Source organism: Denticeps clupeoides, chromosome 5 (assembly GCF_900700375.1).
Source record: "Denticeps clupeoides chromosome 5, fDenClu1.1, whole genome shotgun sequence".
NCBI classification, from domain to species: Eukaryota; Metazoa; Chordata; class Actinopteri; order Clupeiformes; family Denticipitidae; genus Denticeps; species Denticeps clupeoides.
Genome location: NC_041711.1, coordinates 27,787,742 through 27,803,579, shown reverse-complemented (window position 1 = coordinate 27,803,579; position 15,838 = coordinate 27,787,742). Strand labels below are relative to the sequence as shown.

The following is a 15,838-nucleotide window of genomic DNA, read 5'->3' as shown; positions in this document are numbered from 1 at the left end:
ACAAACGCACGGTCACATCTGTCCCCAGTGGCTGGGCTCTTTACTGAGATGGAAAAGTAGTCGATTTTAGTTAAAGCGACCCCGCTAAAAATACACCTGAATGCATTTTTCTAAAACAAACGTTTATTTCCTGGTGGGGAAAAGAAAAACAAGGAACTTCTTAGGACCCGGAAGTGTGTGATCTAACCTGTGACTGACAGATCGGACAACCAATGAGATCGCAGCTTTCAACAACACGCGTAGAGACCGAGTGTGTAGACAAAAAAAAGTACCTGGCTGCGTTAAAGCGCGACACTGTGTGGAAGAAAACCGAATCGTTTTACTAACCCTTTCTACAGAAATCCGGCCCTTGATTTTATTATTTATGCCATTAGAAACTGCAACATTTAAAAATGCACACTATAGATACCATGGCCATTCATTAAAACTGGCGTTAACCAGTTACGGAGGGCAGGTCCTCCACCTTTCTTTTTTCCAGGTTTCATAGCCGCTGATGCCTGGAGTTTGCTTGTTTGGGGAGGTTAAGACATATAACTTGTAATACCATCCAATGATAATAGATATTACAATGTTATTATAATGTTTTGATTAGTTGAGGAGACTGAGATATATTTTTAAATGTTGCCATTTCCTGTTACCTCATACCATGTACATACAACACATAAATATGCTCTGCTTCTATTCTTTTCCACACAGTGGCAGGAAGTTGTCCAGATATCCGCAGTGCTTCTGAAAAAAGAATGAAAGCGAGGTCTGGGGTGGGTGTTGATAGGGGTGTAGGCATGAACATTCACTCTGTTCCTAAAACTTCAGACCACAGTACTCGGGACCTAGACGAGACACACTTGCACACAAGACAGAGCAAAGCTGCTAAACCCTAACATTTTGGAGCAAGGAACTAGTGTGTACTGGCGCAAGGCACTCTTCTCTGGCTCCATGCAGTTAAAACTGACAGTACTGGTGGGCTGCTTCATTGCCATGAATCAAGGTGAGTCAGAATGTCACTTTATTTTATTATTATGTAGTAGCCTAGTGGGTAACACACTCGCCTATGAACAAGAAGACCCAGGTTACTACCATTGTGTCCCTGAGCAAGACACTTAACCCTAAGTTGCACCAGGGTAAGGGTGTCTGACAAATGCTGTAAATGTAAATGGATTGTCAAACTTTCTCATCATGTTAACACCATTTGAATTAAATGCAATTTATAATCATTTTAGAAACATTGTATTCCTGAAGAGGAAAAAAATGTCTGGGCATTGCTTATACCGTTCTTGCTCTGATTACAATGCAGCCGCACTGAGAAAACTTTATCTCTATGTTCTGAGACTTTGCTACATCGACGGTTCTTCTGCACTTCACACACCTGCCAAGCCTATTGTCTTCCTGCAGAACACGCTTTTATTGGCACGGCAACGACCTTCCAGCTTCATCCACCCTCCTTCCCATCCATTTCCTGTTTCTGTTCGGCTCCCTGGGAAACTTCCTGTTTGTGTCAGACCCCCAATTTCCTGTTTCCAAGGAGGTTAATTCAAAAGACACACTACCTTGCTTTAATCAAATTGTTAATGGCATAAAGCTCTTCTAATGACAAATGAAACTTCTAATGCTACTGAGACAGTCAAATATTTGTGTTATTTTTAGAAGCATGGTGGATCTTATTTCAGATCAACTTTTCTTTTTTTCTGCAAAGCTGCAACCTCCACAAATCCATGGCACCAGTGTAAAGAAAAATCATGTGCAACAAGGTTTTCAGATGGAAAATGTGACCTTGACTGCAGTGAACCGGAATGTTTGAGAGATGGCTTCGACTGTGTCAGAAATAAAGGAATATGCAGGTAACATGCTCTTTATATGGTCAAAGTGAGAAGCTAGAAAAGTAATTGATATGTCGTTCATATCCTTTATTTCATGTGTTATTTTCCTTCAGACATGAGCACGTTGTCTACTGCCGAGACTACTTTGACAACTCACACTGCGACCAGGGCTGCCACAGCCCCCACTGTGGCTGGGATGGAAGTGACTGTCACCATAGCCCCATCTGGGCAAAAGGCACACTGATCCTGCAAACAAAAATCCCTTTCCTGCTGGGTGAGTTCCCTAAAAAAGCCATGCTCTGGGCGGTCAGCACGCTGCTGATGACCACAGTGAAGCTGCGAGGTTGGGCTCCATTCCAGCACGACCTTGACCTCTACAGTCTGCAGCCTCAGCAACTTGCTGACCTGTTGAAAACTACAGGGTCGTATGCAATGAACGGGTAAGTGCACTGTTTCTGTTTTATTCATTTCTCTCATTGAAACATGTTTAAATTAATATTGTAGTTCCAGCATTACTTAGATCCTACAAAAATCAATCAGTACAAGAATAAAAGAAAATGCTGTAGTCTATTCATCAGTTAATTAATAATGAATAATTTCTGCAGGAAATCATGTTTTATTCCTTTCCCATCACAACAGATCTGTGCTGTTTCTCCAAGTGGATAACCGCCCGTGCTCCCAGCTGCCTGATCCCTGCTGTTTCCCATTTGCCACCGGGGCGGCTGACTACTTGCAGGCAAAGATGTCATCGGACCCCTTACCCTCTTTCCTTCCCCCTGAAATACAGGCCATACTCACCATACGTGGGGTGAAAGAGGAAATAGGAGACAGAGAAGTGGAAAAATCGGACAAAAAACCGACCACAGGCAACGAGAAATCTGACCGTATGCACCATGCCTAATTCACACAGCCATCATGGTCCTGGAGTCAAAATCCTGCCAGGTATTCGTGTCCACATCATGTTCAATCAATCTTAGCTGACGGATTACATACAAGCAGGTTACCTCATTATTACATGAACACTCCAGGACCATGATTGCCTATTCCTGACTAGTTTTAATTCGCCATTGTGCAGACAGGAAGTATTACTGTATTAAGAACATTGTTTTCTTGCTTGCTTACCTCTGTACAGATTCACCGCCGTGGTTATGGCCTGTGGTCGGTGTAGGCATCGGTTTAGGACTTGCTGTTGTGTCAGCGGTCCTGCTTGTGGTCTGGGTGAAAAGGAGAAGGCAGCCAAGAGACGAGGGAGAGAGGGTCCGCCACAGGTCCACAGCAACCGACAGCGACAGCAGGACCAAGGTCTGGACCCAGCGTTCAGATACGAGGAAGGAACGGGGACAGGGAAGAAAAGACAAAGAGAAGAACGGGGGGAGGAGGAAAAATAAAGGCAAGGAGTCAGGGAAGAGGCGCAGAGAGCCGCTGGGGCAGGATTCCATCCGCCTACGGTCAGTTCTCCATCTTATTGTGTCTGTGGGATTTTGTTTCAGCAGGTGGCTTAGAAAGCATCTAGATGGCAAACTCATGTGTAAATGGGGCAGTGGTGGCCTAGCGGTTGAGGAATCGGCCCCGTAATCAGAAGGTTGCCGGTTCGAATCCCGATCCGCCAAGGTGCCACTGAGCAAAGCACCGTCCCCACACACTGCTCCCCGGGCGCCTGTCATGGCTGCCCACTGCTCACTTAGGGTGATGGGTTAAATGCAGAGGACAAATTTCACTGTGTGCACCGTGTGCTGTGCTGCTGTGTATCACATGTGACAATCACTTCACTTTATTTTATTTATATTTTATTATTATTAAATGCTAAACACGAGTCGAATATTATATTCATTATATTCATTTCAGACCTTTAAGAAAAGATCTGGACATAGCAAGTGACACAGACATGACCCAAAGTTCCATGGAGGACGTTAGCATGAGGGGTTCACAAAGGCAAGACACCTCCATCTGTGACCACCGTCCACAAGAACAGAAACATTTCAGGCTCTCTGGTGGCCACCATCAAAGCCAAGTTCATGGTAAGTGTCTGTCTAACTGCTGCTCCCGTCGCCATCTGATTCCGCCCCCTCACTTACACACACTGCAGCCCTTCCTGTCATTGTCCCACTCAACCCATTTATAATCTTACAGTCACAGCGTCCCCGCTAAGACTGCGTGCATTCAAAATAAAGCCCTGTCTCACGGAAATGTTGCCAAGAAAAGCAAATGCATTTCACATGTATTAAAACACATTTTTAAAAAAGGGATTATCTTTGTTCGTCCACAGCTTCTCCTAGAGGCTGGGACCGAAACGCAAGCGCTTCACCTCAGAGGAGTCAAAACCCGGTGAGGTTCCCCATTCGTCACACATTTCAGCATGGCTGAAGGGTAACACTTCAGCTGACCGGAATCCTTGTTCATAGTCCAGCCCAGTCCAGTGGTGCGGTCCTGACGGCTCGGTGGTCCTGATACGTGCTGTGCGGAGTGGACTGGATCGAGTGGTTTTGGAGCTGCTAAGGGCTGGAGTTCCTGTCAACAACACCGATCACACCGGTACGACTTCCCTCGTCCATTCTCAACAACCGAAATGCAAACCACTGTGTCAGATTTCATATAAACACAGCTGCCCTGTATTAAAATAAGCCACGTGAGGTCATTCTGGTTGTGTAATTTCCCCATGATGAACAACCCCACTGCTGCATGGTAGTAGCCTAGCGGGTAACACACTCGCCTATGAACCAGAAGACCCAGGTTCAAACCCCACTTACTACCATTGCGTCCCTGAGCAAGACAGTTTGAGACCTTGAGTGTCTCCAGGGGGACTGTCCCAATAACTGCTGATTGTAAGTCGCTCTGGATAAGGGCGGCTGATAAATGCTGTAAATGTACCATGACTGTGTAATTAAATGTAACAAGAACAATGACTTAGAATTTAAGTTATGTATCATTTTGATCGGTCCAGCCTGTGTTGGCTCTAGCTGACCCTCTGGGTTTTGTAGCTGTGCAGGGATTTTGCAGATGCACCATGCAACTGTGCAGTTGTGTATGTGTAGTAGGGGAGTTAACCTGCATAACATGTTCTGCCTCTCTCTGGTTCCCTCTCATGTCTCCTGCTCTGTTCTGTGCTCCTTCTCACACATGCACTGGTGAACCCCCCACCCCGCTGCTCTGCACTTTTCTCCTCACACCAGCACCCCTGCTCTCCAACTCGCATTCAGACCAGACTTAATTTATGCCGTTAATGTCCATGTCCATGTACATGTACAGACTGAACCTGCTTTGCTTCTTTTCTCTTATTCGCATCTGACTGATGGATGAGTTGCTGTTCTGTTGTTCTAAATTCCGACCCTGTGACACTATTTCTGATCAGTTGTTCACTGTAAAAATTACATGCCATGAATCGCACAATAAATCCCCTTTCACTATTTCTCTGACCACCATGTTTTCTTAATAATTTTGGCTCCCATGATTCATTGCTGTGGTCCTCTATTTCCGGATTTCTTCCTGCCACACTGATCTTTACTCCACTGTAAACCCATTCCTAATGCCAGGTAGATCTGCTCTCCACTGGGCATGCTCAGTGAATCACCTGTCCATGGCTCGGACACTCATTCGGTATGGTGCTGCTGTCAACCTGCAAGACCACAAGGTACCAAGAGTATTCTTCAGATTTCATGAACAATAAAAATTATGACAAGAGAGGTAACAGATTTAATGAATGCCCCCTGCAGGGTGAGACACCTCTGTTTCTCTCAGCAATTCATGGCTGCTACGACACCGCCAGATTTCTGCTCATCAGCGGTGCAAATCAGGATTTGACTGATCGCAGAGGCCGACGCCCACATGACATGGCACGAGAGGGAATGCATCATCAGGTTCTGGAGCTCTTATTGGCTCACAGGATGCAAAGAGGGCCTCTGCCTGTAGAGCCAGCCAGTGAGGTCTTGTGGGACGATCGTGGCTACCTGTACTCACCCTGGGCTGGAACTCCATGCCTTCCTGGAAGAAGTGCTTCCTTTTCTGGGGTCATAGGACACAGACAGTTGCCATCGCCTCAGCCCAGGTAATGCACAGCCTTGTGTAGCCACTTCGTAAAAAGTCGATGTTGTTTTAGGATTTGTTGACCTATTTTAATTTCTATTTCACAGTGAGTGGTCAGTAAGTCCACAGCAATGCGACTCTCCCCAAAATTGGCACCCTGCATCCAGTCAGTCTACAACAGCTTTGGTCACCCCAAGAATCTTTGGTCGTCCACCTCGGCCAATCAGCACTCTGCAGGAAGTGACCTCAGAAGCTGAGGAAGAGGACAGGGAAGCAATAAAAGAAGCCCCTCGAGCTGTAACCCCTCACTGCCTGTCCCCTCAGCCTGCTCCGCGACAGCGCTCCTTCTCCTGCACCCAGAATGCCCTGCAGCACCGTTCCAGCGGCAACCAATCACAGCTGCTTAATGCAGTCTCAATAGAGAAGCCACCAACAGAGCACACGGAGAAGCTAATGTCACCACTGTCTAAATTCCCTCCCAGCCAATCAGAAAATAAAGCAGCAATTAGTATCCCCCTGAAGGCTCAGACAGACTCTGAGAAGGAAATGGCAAAAAACTCCAGTCAGAAGAGTGATAAAGTCAAAAGTGATATCAATTCTGCACAGTGTGCCCAGTAAAAAGGAAAAATGTTCAACTTTATTTGTTTAAATTATTTCATATTTTGCTATTTTTTCTCCAATTATTTAAAAAGAAAGTCTTCAAATGTTTGTGTTTAAAGTAAAGTGCAACAATGCATTAGGTATTTAATTGGCAAATTTAGATGCCATAAATATCATGATCAACATTAAACAAATCTGACCAAGGACACGTCTATAAAATGAACATCTGTAAAAAAAAAAAAACAACATACAAATAAAAACTTTGCAAAATCTAAAACGACCTTTATCGTTATTTAAGAGTGTTTAAAACCCACAAATACCGCACATTTCAACAGTTCCACATCATGAGCCTTCAGCTTGCAGCTGTGGTCCACAAACAGCTCCATTCATAGCAGCCATGTGAATGTGTACACAGACAGTCTTTATTGTAAAAGAGGTAGAGAATACAGGTGTTTCACTGTACAGAAAATGACAGCACTGTTGATATACTCATTCAAACCATTTATATGGACAGCAAACACACCTCGTTCAGGTAATAGATACACACACATGCCCAGTAAAAAAAAATATATGCGCGCACACACACACACACACACACGGAAAAAAAAAATCTTTGGATTTATCTCTATTGTCCCCTTTGCAGATACATTTCTAACTTAGCTTTTCACAAACAAAAGGTAATAATAATTATATCATTAACAAAAACAGTCATGATGCATTTCCCCCTGCTACCCACCAAGCACCCAAATGTTGCAGTAACTAGTAGTTGTAGCAAAATAATCAAAGCATAAAAAACACTTTTCAAAGCCCAACCCCCACGCACTCCATCATTCATTCGTGCTTACAGCCCAAACCACATCCACAGCTCAAGCATCAGTCATGAAGAACATTAACCGACTTTAAAGAGCAAAACTAAAAAATATGGTAAAAACTGCAATGCAATGGGGAGAGAATAGTAACCATCATTCTTTCTGTCTTACATCAATTCTATTCTTCACAACTGGACCTGGACCGGAGAGTCACTGCTCCTTCAGTCAGAGTTCTCAGAGTGGTCACTACCGGGTGGAGTAGCAGATGGAGGAGTGTGCTGCTCTTGCCAGTTGCCATTAGTCTGAAACACAAAGAACAGTAAGATTTTGTTATTAATTATTCTTGACAGTTGTGACTGCAGTTCAGACAAGTTCTGAACAGGCTAGAGGACCGATGCAACAGTGTTACAGTTACTGTAATATCCAACAAATGCCAAAAATTTACAGCTTTTTTTAGTAAACATAGGCACAAATGTTAGTTCAATGCAAAAGAGTTATGCCAGAAAGCCTAATGTCATGTGCACCCAATCTAAGAGTTGGTGAGGGATGACTAAGGCAAAATACATCATGCATGTATTAACTTCCTCACCCGGCTCTCTCTGGGACTATAGAGACTGTCTGAGAAACCGGAATGAGATAAAGAATCCTACCACAGAGAGAGAGGAGAGGGGAGTTTAGACAGAGGTTGATGAGAACATATACAAAGTCTGGCCATTCCTTCAGTGGAAACCAATTGGAAGTGAAGTGATGTGCGCTGACACGGAAAGAACCAGGAAATCACTAGGGTTCAACTGCACATGCAACCACCACTGAACTGGGATGCAGTGGAGATGTTTCCACAGGCAGTGCATGATCACAGAGATGGCATGTTATACATGGGCTACCTGATTTCCCATGTGGTAGGCAGACTGCTCTCCATTCATTGGTGGGACTCCTAGGAAAAGGTCAGCTGACCCCGAGAGTGAAAAGGAGCCTGAGCCTGAGAGAAAAGTGGAAAGGAGCAGACGCCCTCACCAGTTACCAAAAACTTCTCATGACTGGACAACGTGTGTTGCTATGGTTGTCTTTTGTGAGATGCTAACATGACAGTTTTTTTTTTTTTATTGCAAAAGCAGAAGCAAACTTTAAAAAAAAATGTATATTCCACCACCCAATGTAGAAACTAACCAGTTGAGTTGGGAGTGTGAGGAGAGTCTTCGTTCTGTGTTGCCCCCATGGCAGTCTTCATGGCATAAATATTGGCTTCTTCCTGAAACTTTCCTATGTTTTTCTTGTAACGGATTCTCTTGTTGCCAAACCAGTTAGACACCTGTTGGCGTGAAAATCCCAAATGAAATCACTGCAAAATATTAGTCCAAGGAGCATGCAAATTATTTGCAAGATGTTATCTATACCTGTGATACTGTGATGCCACATTGCTTTGCCAGCTCCTCCTTGGCCTCCTCACTGGGGTAAGGATTGGACAGGTGGGAGTAGAAGTACTCATTCAAGACCTCTGTGGCCTGCTTGCTGAAGTTACGTCGTTTGCGCCTGGCAGTGTTGACAGCAGACATGATGAAGGAAACAGGCTCTTGTCTGGGATCAAAAGGCACCCCAACAACGGAAAAAAAAAAAAAATAAAAAAACCTCACACACACCTGGCATCCAGAAACCGGGAGCGCAGAATCATGACAGCCTCGCAGGTGCTCTGCTTGAGCTGGGTCTGGATGGAGCTGAACTTGCGGTGGATGATGGCCACCATGCGCTCGATCTCCCGTGGTGACACGGGGCGGGTGCGTGACTGCTCCCGGAGCAGGTTAACCACGTGTGTAGTGAATTCGCTGCAGGCCTGTCAGATACAAATCCGAACATATTAATTTTTAATAAGTTGTCATAATTATTAAACATTTATTTATGTATTTACTATTAACCAAAGAGTATGAAAATAAAGCAAATGTTTGCCTTTAATTAATACAGTACCATGACCAACCAAAACAAATGCATCTTTACAGAACTATCCAATGATTTAATAATTGCGTCCATTGCACTTTCTTTGCTTTTAAACTTTTGTGCAGTTTTAATTTTTCATTGGTCAATGAACATCGCGGAATGTCAGAAACCACATGAGAAAGTCTGAAGGCACTGCCCAATCAACTCAGACTGTATTCAATTCTTCGGGTCTTGGGGTACCCTCCAAATATCTGTCTGGCACAACTGTTGGACAGAAAATATACCTGCTCATATTTCTCCAGCTCAGTGTGATATATGTTCCGAATCTGGCTCAACTTGCTTTTTGTAGTCCGAGTGCTCCAGCGAGCTGTCTGGGGACATCCCGCCTGAACTTGTGGCTGCGGACACCGCAGCTGCTGCTCCGCCTCCTTTTTCTGGCCCAGCAACCCCCTCAGCCAGCAGCATGTTATCCAATCGCACCAGCTGCGGGTCCTGTGGCTCCTCCTCCTGGGCATTGCGCATTGACAGACCTGGAACAAAAGTTTGGCCCCGTAAATAACTTTATGCACACATAGCAATATGTACTAAACGTGTATGATTTGTCGTAATATGAAAGCGATCAATTACAATACAGAGCAACTCCACATATAAAAAAAAATGTCCTTAGAAATATTGCTTAGCATAATACCCTTATTAACTCATGCATATTTACTGGGATATCAGAGCTGTACATATTTAATATGAACAGCTCGATGTAAGGACGTTTTGTTTTTTAACTTGGCTTGAAGTGATACTGTGCACACTTACCAAACGCTCTGTGTCGTTCCTGTTTATACGTAACGACGTTTCACGTCGCACTAATAACATAAATGGAAACCACTCACCAGTCTTCTCCTTGATCTCACACAACACGCTGAACAGCGCCGGCTTCATTCGATGACAATTCAAAGCATGTTTTCTGTTTGGGCGCGAACAGACAGAGAGGTGGCGGTGAGGCCGGCGACAGTGGCGCAGGAGTTCAAAGTCAAAACGTGGACCTTTAAAGTTTTAAAGCGCTTCTGCACGTCGTCGCCTCCGGTCCTGCCGCGACCCGCGCAGTGAGGGGAGTTCGCGCCGAGTTACTTGCCCTGAAGTTACAATCCCACAAAAAAAAAAATATATATATATATAAAAATATATATATATATATCGCTAATGGCTAAAGTCGCGCTTTTACACGGACAACAACTGAAGAGTTACCACAGCGAACAATCTTCTCCGCATATACTATTCACAAATACGGTCCTTTTTTTTTTTTAATATACACGACTATACACACGCCGGGAGTGTGAAATTATAAAACACCAGCATCGTGCCAATGTTGTCGTTGATGTCGTCCGACGAATAACAGTAAACTTGTACCAAATCGCACGCTTTCGTTTTCAATGGATCGCCTGTTGTGCATCAGGGGCGAATCGTTTCCTTGCGACAAGTGTACAAGTGCCACGATACAACGCGCAATTACCGCGAAACTGTGCGGGATTAAATTAATAGCGCAGAGCTACAATTTACGTTTTACTTGTGTGTAAAAAAAAACACCGCAGCCCCGCTAGCGCCTTGCGCTCGTCGTCGTTAGCACTTCGCTGCTAAGGTAACGTTAACAGCAGCGGGGGATAGTTTTGTCTACGCGGTCGTTTTAGCACAATAGCGCCGAAAAAGAACGTCTAGAACTCACAGCGTGACCTAAAGTTAAAAACGTCCACAACCCGAGCACGTTGCTGGCTCAGTTTAGCCCGGAAAGGCTTTTAGCTTCGCGGCGCTAACGCAGGCTAGCGGGCGGGCGAACTCCCAACTTTTCCCGTCTCTCCCCGAAACTCTCCAGCCGCGGACGCGACGCCGGGCGCGGCGTCCGCCGGGCGGCCCGCGGCGTGCGGGGTGCGCGTCCGCGAATTACTTTGCCTGGGCCTCGTCCAAACTTTGGTCGGTGATGGTCATGATCTGCTGCAGGATGTCGCCGATGTCCCTGCGTCCCTCGTGTCCATTCTCCGCGCCGTCGAGGCCCGGGTCCCCGTCGGACCGGTGGTGGGAGGGCGGGCGCGCCGAGCTCAGCGCGTGCATCCCGGGGTGCGCGTTCAAACCGAGGCCGCGGCCTGGGCCTGGGCCGTTGGCCGCGGTAGGCTGCTGCTGTAACATCCCGAGCGGTACATTAGCGGAACTGTACGTGGCCGTGAGATTACACAATCCGCCCAGCGGAACGTCCACACGCACGGTCCCCTAGCGATTGTGGCTGAAACGGTTGATTACATTGCCCCAGGTCACTACGTCATGGTAACATAATAATAAGCATAATAATCATTATAATAATAAATATACGGATATTGGCACAATTGTGTAACATATCTGATTATGCCATGTATAGTGAAATACTCTTAAACGATGAGTTGTAGTGAGGACTGTGATCAAAATTCACAGCGCAACATAGAATTAAGTGGTTTCATTCACAACTGCATTCAAACTTGAAGGAGTTCTCAGAGGTGTTTAGCACTTGTTGGGGTCCAGCTCACCCCAAACCACCTCGACTGGGTTCAGGTCCGGTGACTGTGGAGGCCAGGTCTCCACTTTTTGTTAAGTACATAACTCCACATGTGTTCATTCGTAGCTTTGATGCCTTCAGTGAGAATCTACCAACGTAAATGGTCATGAAAATAAAGAAAACACATTGAATGAGAAGGTGTGTCCAAATTCATGCATATGGACTTTTGAACTACATTAAAACTTTGAGTAATTTTAAAATATTAACCCAAGATTGTTGTGTGTTCAGTGGTGAACACAAGTATACAGATAATAGAGTCTAGTCTCAGCCCACTTTCTTGTCAGACTACCTCTGTCTGCTTCGCTTTTAGCTGCAAGTCAACAGGAAGTCTGCTAAACCACAGATTTCAATGTGACACAAACGTCTAGTTTCAACACGCCGTGCGTGTCCGACAAGTTCAAGCGGATTAAGATTCTTGCCGAGCTCAACCCCATCGGCGCAATACGCTCCACATCAGTCATTTTTCATCAAATTCTTTCCCACTGCTCTATTGTGGACAATTTGGAACTGTATGCCTTTCAGTTAGATTAGTACGTTCCTGGAGCTCGACAAATACGGGCGAGTAAGTAGGGGTGGGTCAGGGTAGAAGTGAGGAACAGGAAGAGAGAGAGCTGTCAGCGAGAAGGAGGTGTTGCAACTGCATGTTCGTTTTACACTTGTTAAATACGTTTGAAGGTTGTTGTTGTTGGCTTTTTTTTTTTTTTGATAAGTAAAATGAATGTTGGACTCGGTTCGTTTGTGGAGGTGATGACCATCAAAAGCAGATGAGACGGTCAAGTGAGAGAGAGGAACTGCAAGCCATCTACAAGTGAAGAGTGGGGGAAGGTAAGCACCGCTGCATTACATATTTTACATTAGTTACTGATTAATGAGAGAGGTGTTCATACTAAAGTCAACCGTAGTTAGGAATGGCTTAGATTGTTATTCGGTTGGCCTTCAGCAAATAATTACATGCATACTGGGACATTAACGTGGGATTTCATAAAATGGGCAACTGAATCGTCTATGGCAAAATGTAATAAAAAGTTCATCTTGTTACAAGTGTGACTTCCGAGCTTATTGTATCAAACACGTTTTTAAGCATATTAAACATGGTTGGACAAATACATGTCTCTGAAATGTATTAAGTTCTCTGACTCGATAATTGGCAGAGCAATGGAGACGAGCACTGGGACCACAGGAGAGGAGCGTTTCGGGCCCCTTGTCATCGTGGAGGAAGGGGATGACACTCTGGTCAGTGTGCCAAGTGTCAAACATCTGCCACAAGTTAAAAATGAGGACATGGGAAATGAGAGAGAGGGGAGGGCGACCTCAGCAGAAGATGGAGAAGGTAGATGGAATGTTGAAGAAAGCACTGAGAAAACAGAACATATTGAAAACAACTCGGGACTGGTTGTGGAAGACGTGGACTCGGATATGCCAGAGGAGGTGAACGCAAAAGTTACAGACGAAGGCAACGTTGAGGGCAAAGAAGACGTGACACAATCGAATGAAAACTGTCCAGATGGACCGAAAGAAGATGAAGCAGCTCAACCTGCAGAGACGAACATGCAGCTAGGACCAGAGACAGAAGGACTAGCCGTCACAGCAACAGATATCAAATCAAAGGAAGATAAACTACCGGATTCAGACGCTGAGTCAACTCGACTTAATCTGAGGCCAAAAGACACTCTGGATCCAGATGATGCCTTGAAAAAGGTAAAACAGCAATGTACCAGAGCTGAAACCCTCAGAGAAAATTGTACTATGAATGTATTGCTCTGTGACTTTGGCGTCGGGTGCATTTCCAACATTTTCATCGATTCTTCACAGGTAAACAGGTTAACCCCTGATTTCCCAGATGCGTTGTATGAGCTGCTGTACACGCTGCAAGAAGGACGGAGACTGAATGACCAGCGCTGTTCTTTCAGACTGAAACAAAGGAGGAGGTGCTATTCTGAGCCCAGCACTCCGCATCACAGTAACAGAGGTGAAGATCCACTTCACAGATTTGCAAGTTGTGAAAATGCAAGACAGCAGATGTGCCAGACGTCCTCTTAAATAGATGCATGATAATAAAACAAAATCTCACATACACACACTACTGTTCGAAACACTTCGGCATTTCAAAATGTCATTTTTGTTCTAAAACATTTTTTTATTAATTAAAATAAGATAAAATTGGTAATAACTCATTTCCAGACATGTTCAGCATTGTAAACTACCATGGTAGCTGGAAATGTTATGAAGGGAAGAGGAGCATAAATGTAGAGAGGCCCATTATCATCGACAATTAGTCTGCAAGTTTGTCAGTTTAAAAGGTTCATCATTAAGGTTCATTGCAATTATCTTACTAGATTTGAAGATCTTAGCACAGCTGGACAGGTGCACTGATAAAAGAAACAATAGAAGTCTGCTTCACACTGTATGTGATGCATCAGAAAAGTCTGACTATAGATAATTTTTCTGATATATATATATATATATATATATATATGTGTGTGTGTGTGTCTGTGTGTGTGTGTGTGTGTGTGTGTGTGTGTGTGTGTGTGTGTTTTTCATTATTATTTATTTTTCTTTGAACAGTGACATTCTGCTCGATGACATCCCTACAGCGGGAGGAGTTCTTTGAACTGTTGGCCACATCTCAAGGCCGGCGGCTGGATGACCAGAGAGCAGAGCCTCAGAACATTGTGTCAGGCTCTCTCCAGGCAGCTCCAGCATCTCAGACCAAAACCTGGTTGAGGAGGAGCAGCTGGAAGGCCTTGGAGGTGAAGAAAGTCAAGTCTGGCCCAGCTCCGAAAGAAGATCTCTACAACATGATTCTGACTTCACAGGTGAGTATCAAACAATTTGTACCATTTTTTGGAAAATGGAAAAACAGAAAAGGAAAAATAGATAAAACTAGATACATACTCCATTATTCGTAATCCCTCTGAAAGTTTAACTTATGCCTAATATAAAAACAGATGACAATGTATGGTGTAAAATACATTAATGATTCTTGTTTTACAAGCCATTTTACTGGGCTGTACAGGTTTGAAAATGCATTCGTTTTTATATAACTGTCTCACATTTATCACAACTACACGATAAATAAACCTTTTGCCATAATTGTAAATCACTAGTAAATTAACACTTGAATGAAATTCTTCTCATCTTCCTCCCAGGCCCAGGGCAGACTGGAGGACCAGCGGAGTGCAGCTCCTGGTCCAATGGATGATGAGGATTTCTTTTCTCTGCTCTTGAGAGTCCAGGGTGGAAGAATGGATGAACAGAGGACTGAGCTCCCTGTAGGAGTTAAATACTAAATGAGGTCCTTTTAGAGAATATACAAAGATATACATTGCAGGACAGGCCTTTCTGTGCATTTTTTATTGGACCTACCTACATGTATATTAACTTATATTATCTGAACAGCACTTTTTCCCTGGTTGCTTGTAATGCTACTTCATTTTAAAGCTCGCTTTTCAAACTCATAACTTGCTCAACTGAAGCTTGTTGTTTGCTCAGCAACCAGCATATCTAAGTGTTCATGTTGTACTATTAGCACAAGTGGTCCAGAATGAAATGTTGTGTATTCTGTTCTTTTTGGGCAGGGCATCTCTTGGATACTTTTGTAAAATCTTGTTATTTCCTGTGTCTGATATTCTTTGAGCCTTTTTTCCTTGCATACATAATGTAAATAAATAGATTTCTGTAAAATAAAATGTAATCTGAGAACTATGCTTAATGTTTCTAAAGGGCACATGTTTTACAGGCAAATAACAGTTTAGATTAAATGCTTATAAGTTTAACTGCAGTAATGTCAGCATGTTGTTATCTTATATTTAGGTTTAGGTCTGATGAAAATGATTATATCTACTGATTCTACTGTTTCACTTGTTTTGTTAGTAAGTGAAGTGTTATGGAGATTTCGTTTTTGTACCTTTTCTTTTTAAAACTTGTTCCATTACACGAAATCAATATGTACTGTATTCATGCAGACTCATATTTGCTTCAGCACTTTTGGCTGTGAGCTTTGAAAATAAATATGCAGAATAAATATGATCTGCTGAATAAATGTTGTTACCATAACTATCCATATTGTAGAGAGGTAATGTTAAATATAT

At 43.9% G+C, this 15,838-nt stretch overlaps 3 protein-coding genes across 8 annotated transcripts; 2 read left to right on the top strand and 1 right to left on the bottom strand.

Annotated features, from left to right (window-relative positions):
- The first annotated feature begins 707 nt into the window (after positions 1–707).
- notchl (notch receptor, like) lies at positions 708–6,714 on the top strand. 3 transcript variants are annotated; one of them, XM_028979180.1, is made up of 11 exons: positions 708–988; positions 1,694–1,838; positions 1,931–2,257; positions 2,457–2,683; positions 2,950–3,265; positions 3,663–3,835; positions 4,084–4,142; positions 4,220–4,349; positions 5,348–5,445; positions 5,528–5,859; positions 5,945–6,714. In XM_028979180.1, the coding sequence occupies exons 1-11, from the start codon at positions 937–939 to the stop codon at positions 6,453–6,455; spliced, it is 2,370 nt and encodes a 789-aa protein (XP_028835013.1). In that variant the 5' UTR covers positions 708–936; the 3' UTR covers positions 6,456–6,714. The 3 variants fall into 3 exon arrangements, 2 of the variants coding, with proteins under 2 accessions (XP_028835013.1, XP_028835012.1); XM_028979179.1 differs by having other exon boundaries at positions 2,457–2,701; XR_003749723.1 differs by lacking the exon at positions 5,945–6,714 and having other exon boundaries at positions 2,457–2,701; positions 4,988–5,445; positions 5,528–5,574.
- Positions 6,715–6,837: 123 nt separating this feature from the next.
- On the bottom strand, positions 6,838–11,442 carry LOC114789792 (pre-B-cell leukemia transcription factor 1). Its single transcript, XM_074933623.1, is given in 9 exon segments — positions 6,838–7,548; positions 8,131–8,225; positions 8,414–8,555; positions 8,641–8,776; positions 8,884–9,074; positions 9,460–9,519; positions 9,521–9,705; positions 10,060–10,133; positions 11,109–11,442. Coding segments are annotated over 9 exon segments (1,203 nt in total). The 5' UTR covers positions 11,348–11,442; the 3' UTR covers positions 6,838–7,467.
- Positions 11,443–11,945: 503 nt separating this feature from the next.
- On the top strand, positions 11,946–15,449 carry gpsm3 (G protein signaling modulator 3). Of its 4 annotated transcripts, none has more exons than XM_028981295.1 (6): positions 11,946–12,309; positions 12,492–12,572; positions 12,899–13,445; positions 13,560–13,716; positions 14,313–14,563; positions 14,897–15,449. In XM_028981295.1, exons 3-6 carry the CDS (start codon positions 12,903–12,905, stop codon positions 15,035–15,037), a joined length of 1,092 nt encoding a protein of 363 aa, XP_028837128.1. In that variant the 5' UTR covers positions 11,946–12,309; positions 12,492–12,572; positions 12,899–12,902; the 3' UTR covers positions 15,038–15,449. The 4 variants fall into 4 exon arrangements, with proteins under 4 accessions (XP_028837128.1, XP_028837126.1, XP_028837127.1 ...); XM_028981293.1 differs by having other exon boundaries at positions 11,947–12,309; positions 12,458–12,572; XM_028981294.1 differs by lacking the exon at positions 11,946–12,309 and adding an exon at positions 12,352–12,375.
- Positions 15,450–15,838: the final 389 nt, after the last annotated feature.

Bases quoted from the DNA above. Each gene is read 5' to 3' on its own strand.
- notchl (XM_028979179.1), top strand. From the start codon at position 937: ATGCAGTTAAAACTGACAGTACTGGTGGGCTGCTTCATTGCCATGAAT. The intron at 989-1,693 runs GTGAGTCAGAAT...TTTTCTGCAAAG, and splicing joins CTTCATTGCCATGAATCAAG to CTGCAACCTCCACAAATCCA. The intron at 5,446-5,527 runs GTACCAAGAGTA...TGCCCCCTGCAG, and splicing joins TCAACCTGCAAGACCACAAG to GGTGAGACACCTCTGTTTCT.
- gpsm3 (XM_028981295.1), top strand. From the start codon at position 12,903: ATGGAGACGAGCACTGGGACCACAGGAGAGGAGCGTTTCGGGCCCCTT. The intron at 13,717-14,312 runs GTGAAGATCCAC...TTCTTTGAACAG, and splicing joins TCCGCATCACAGTAACAGAG to TGACATTCTGCTCGATGACA. The intron at 14,564-14,896 runs GTGAGTATCAAA...TCTTCCTCCCAG, and splicing joins ACATGATTCTGACTTCACAG to GCCCAGGGCAGACTGGAGGA.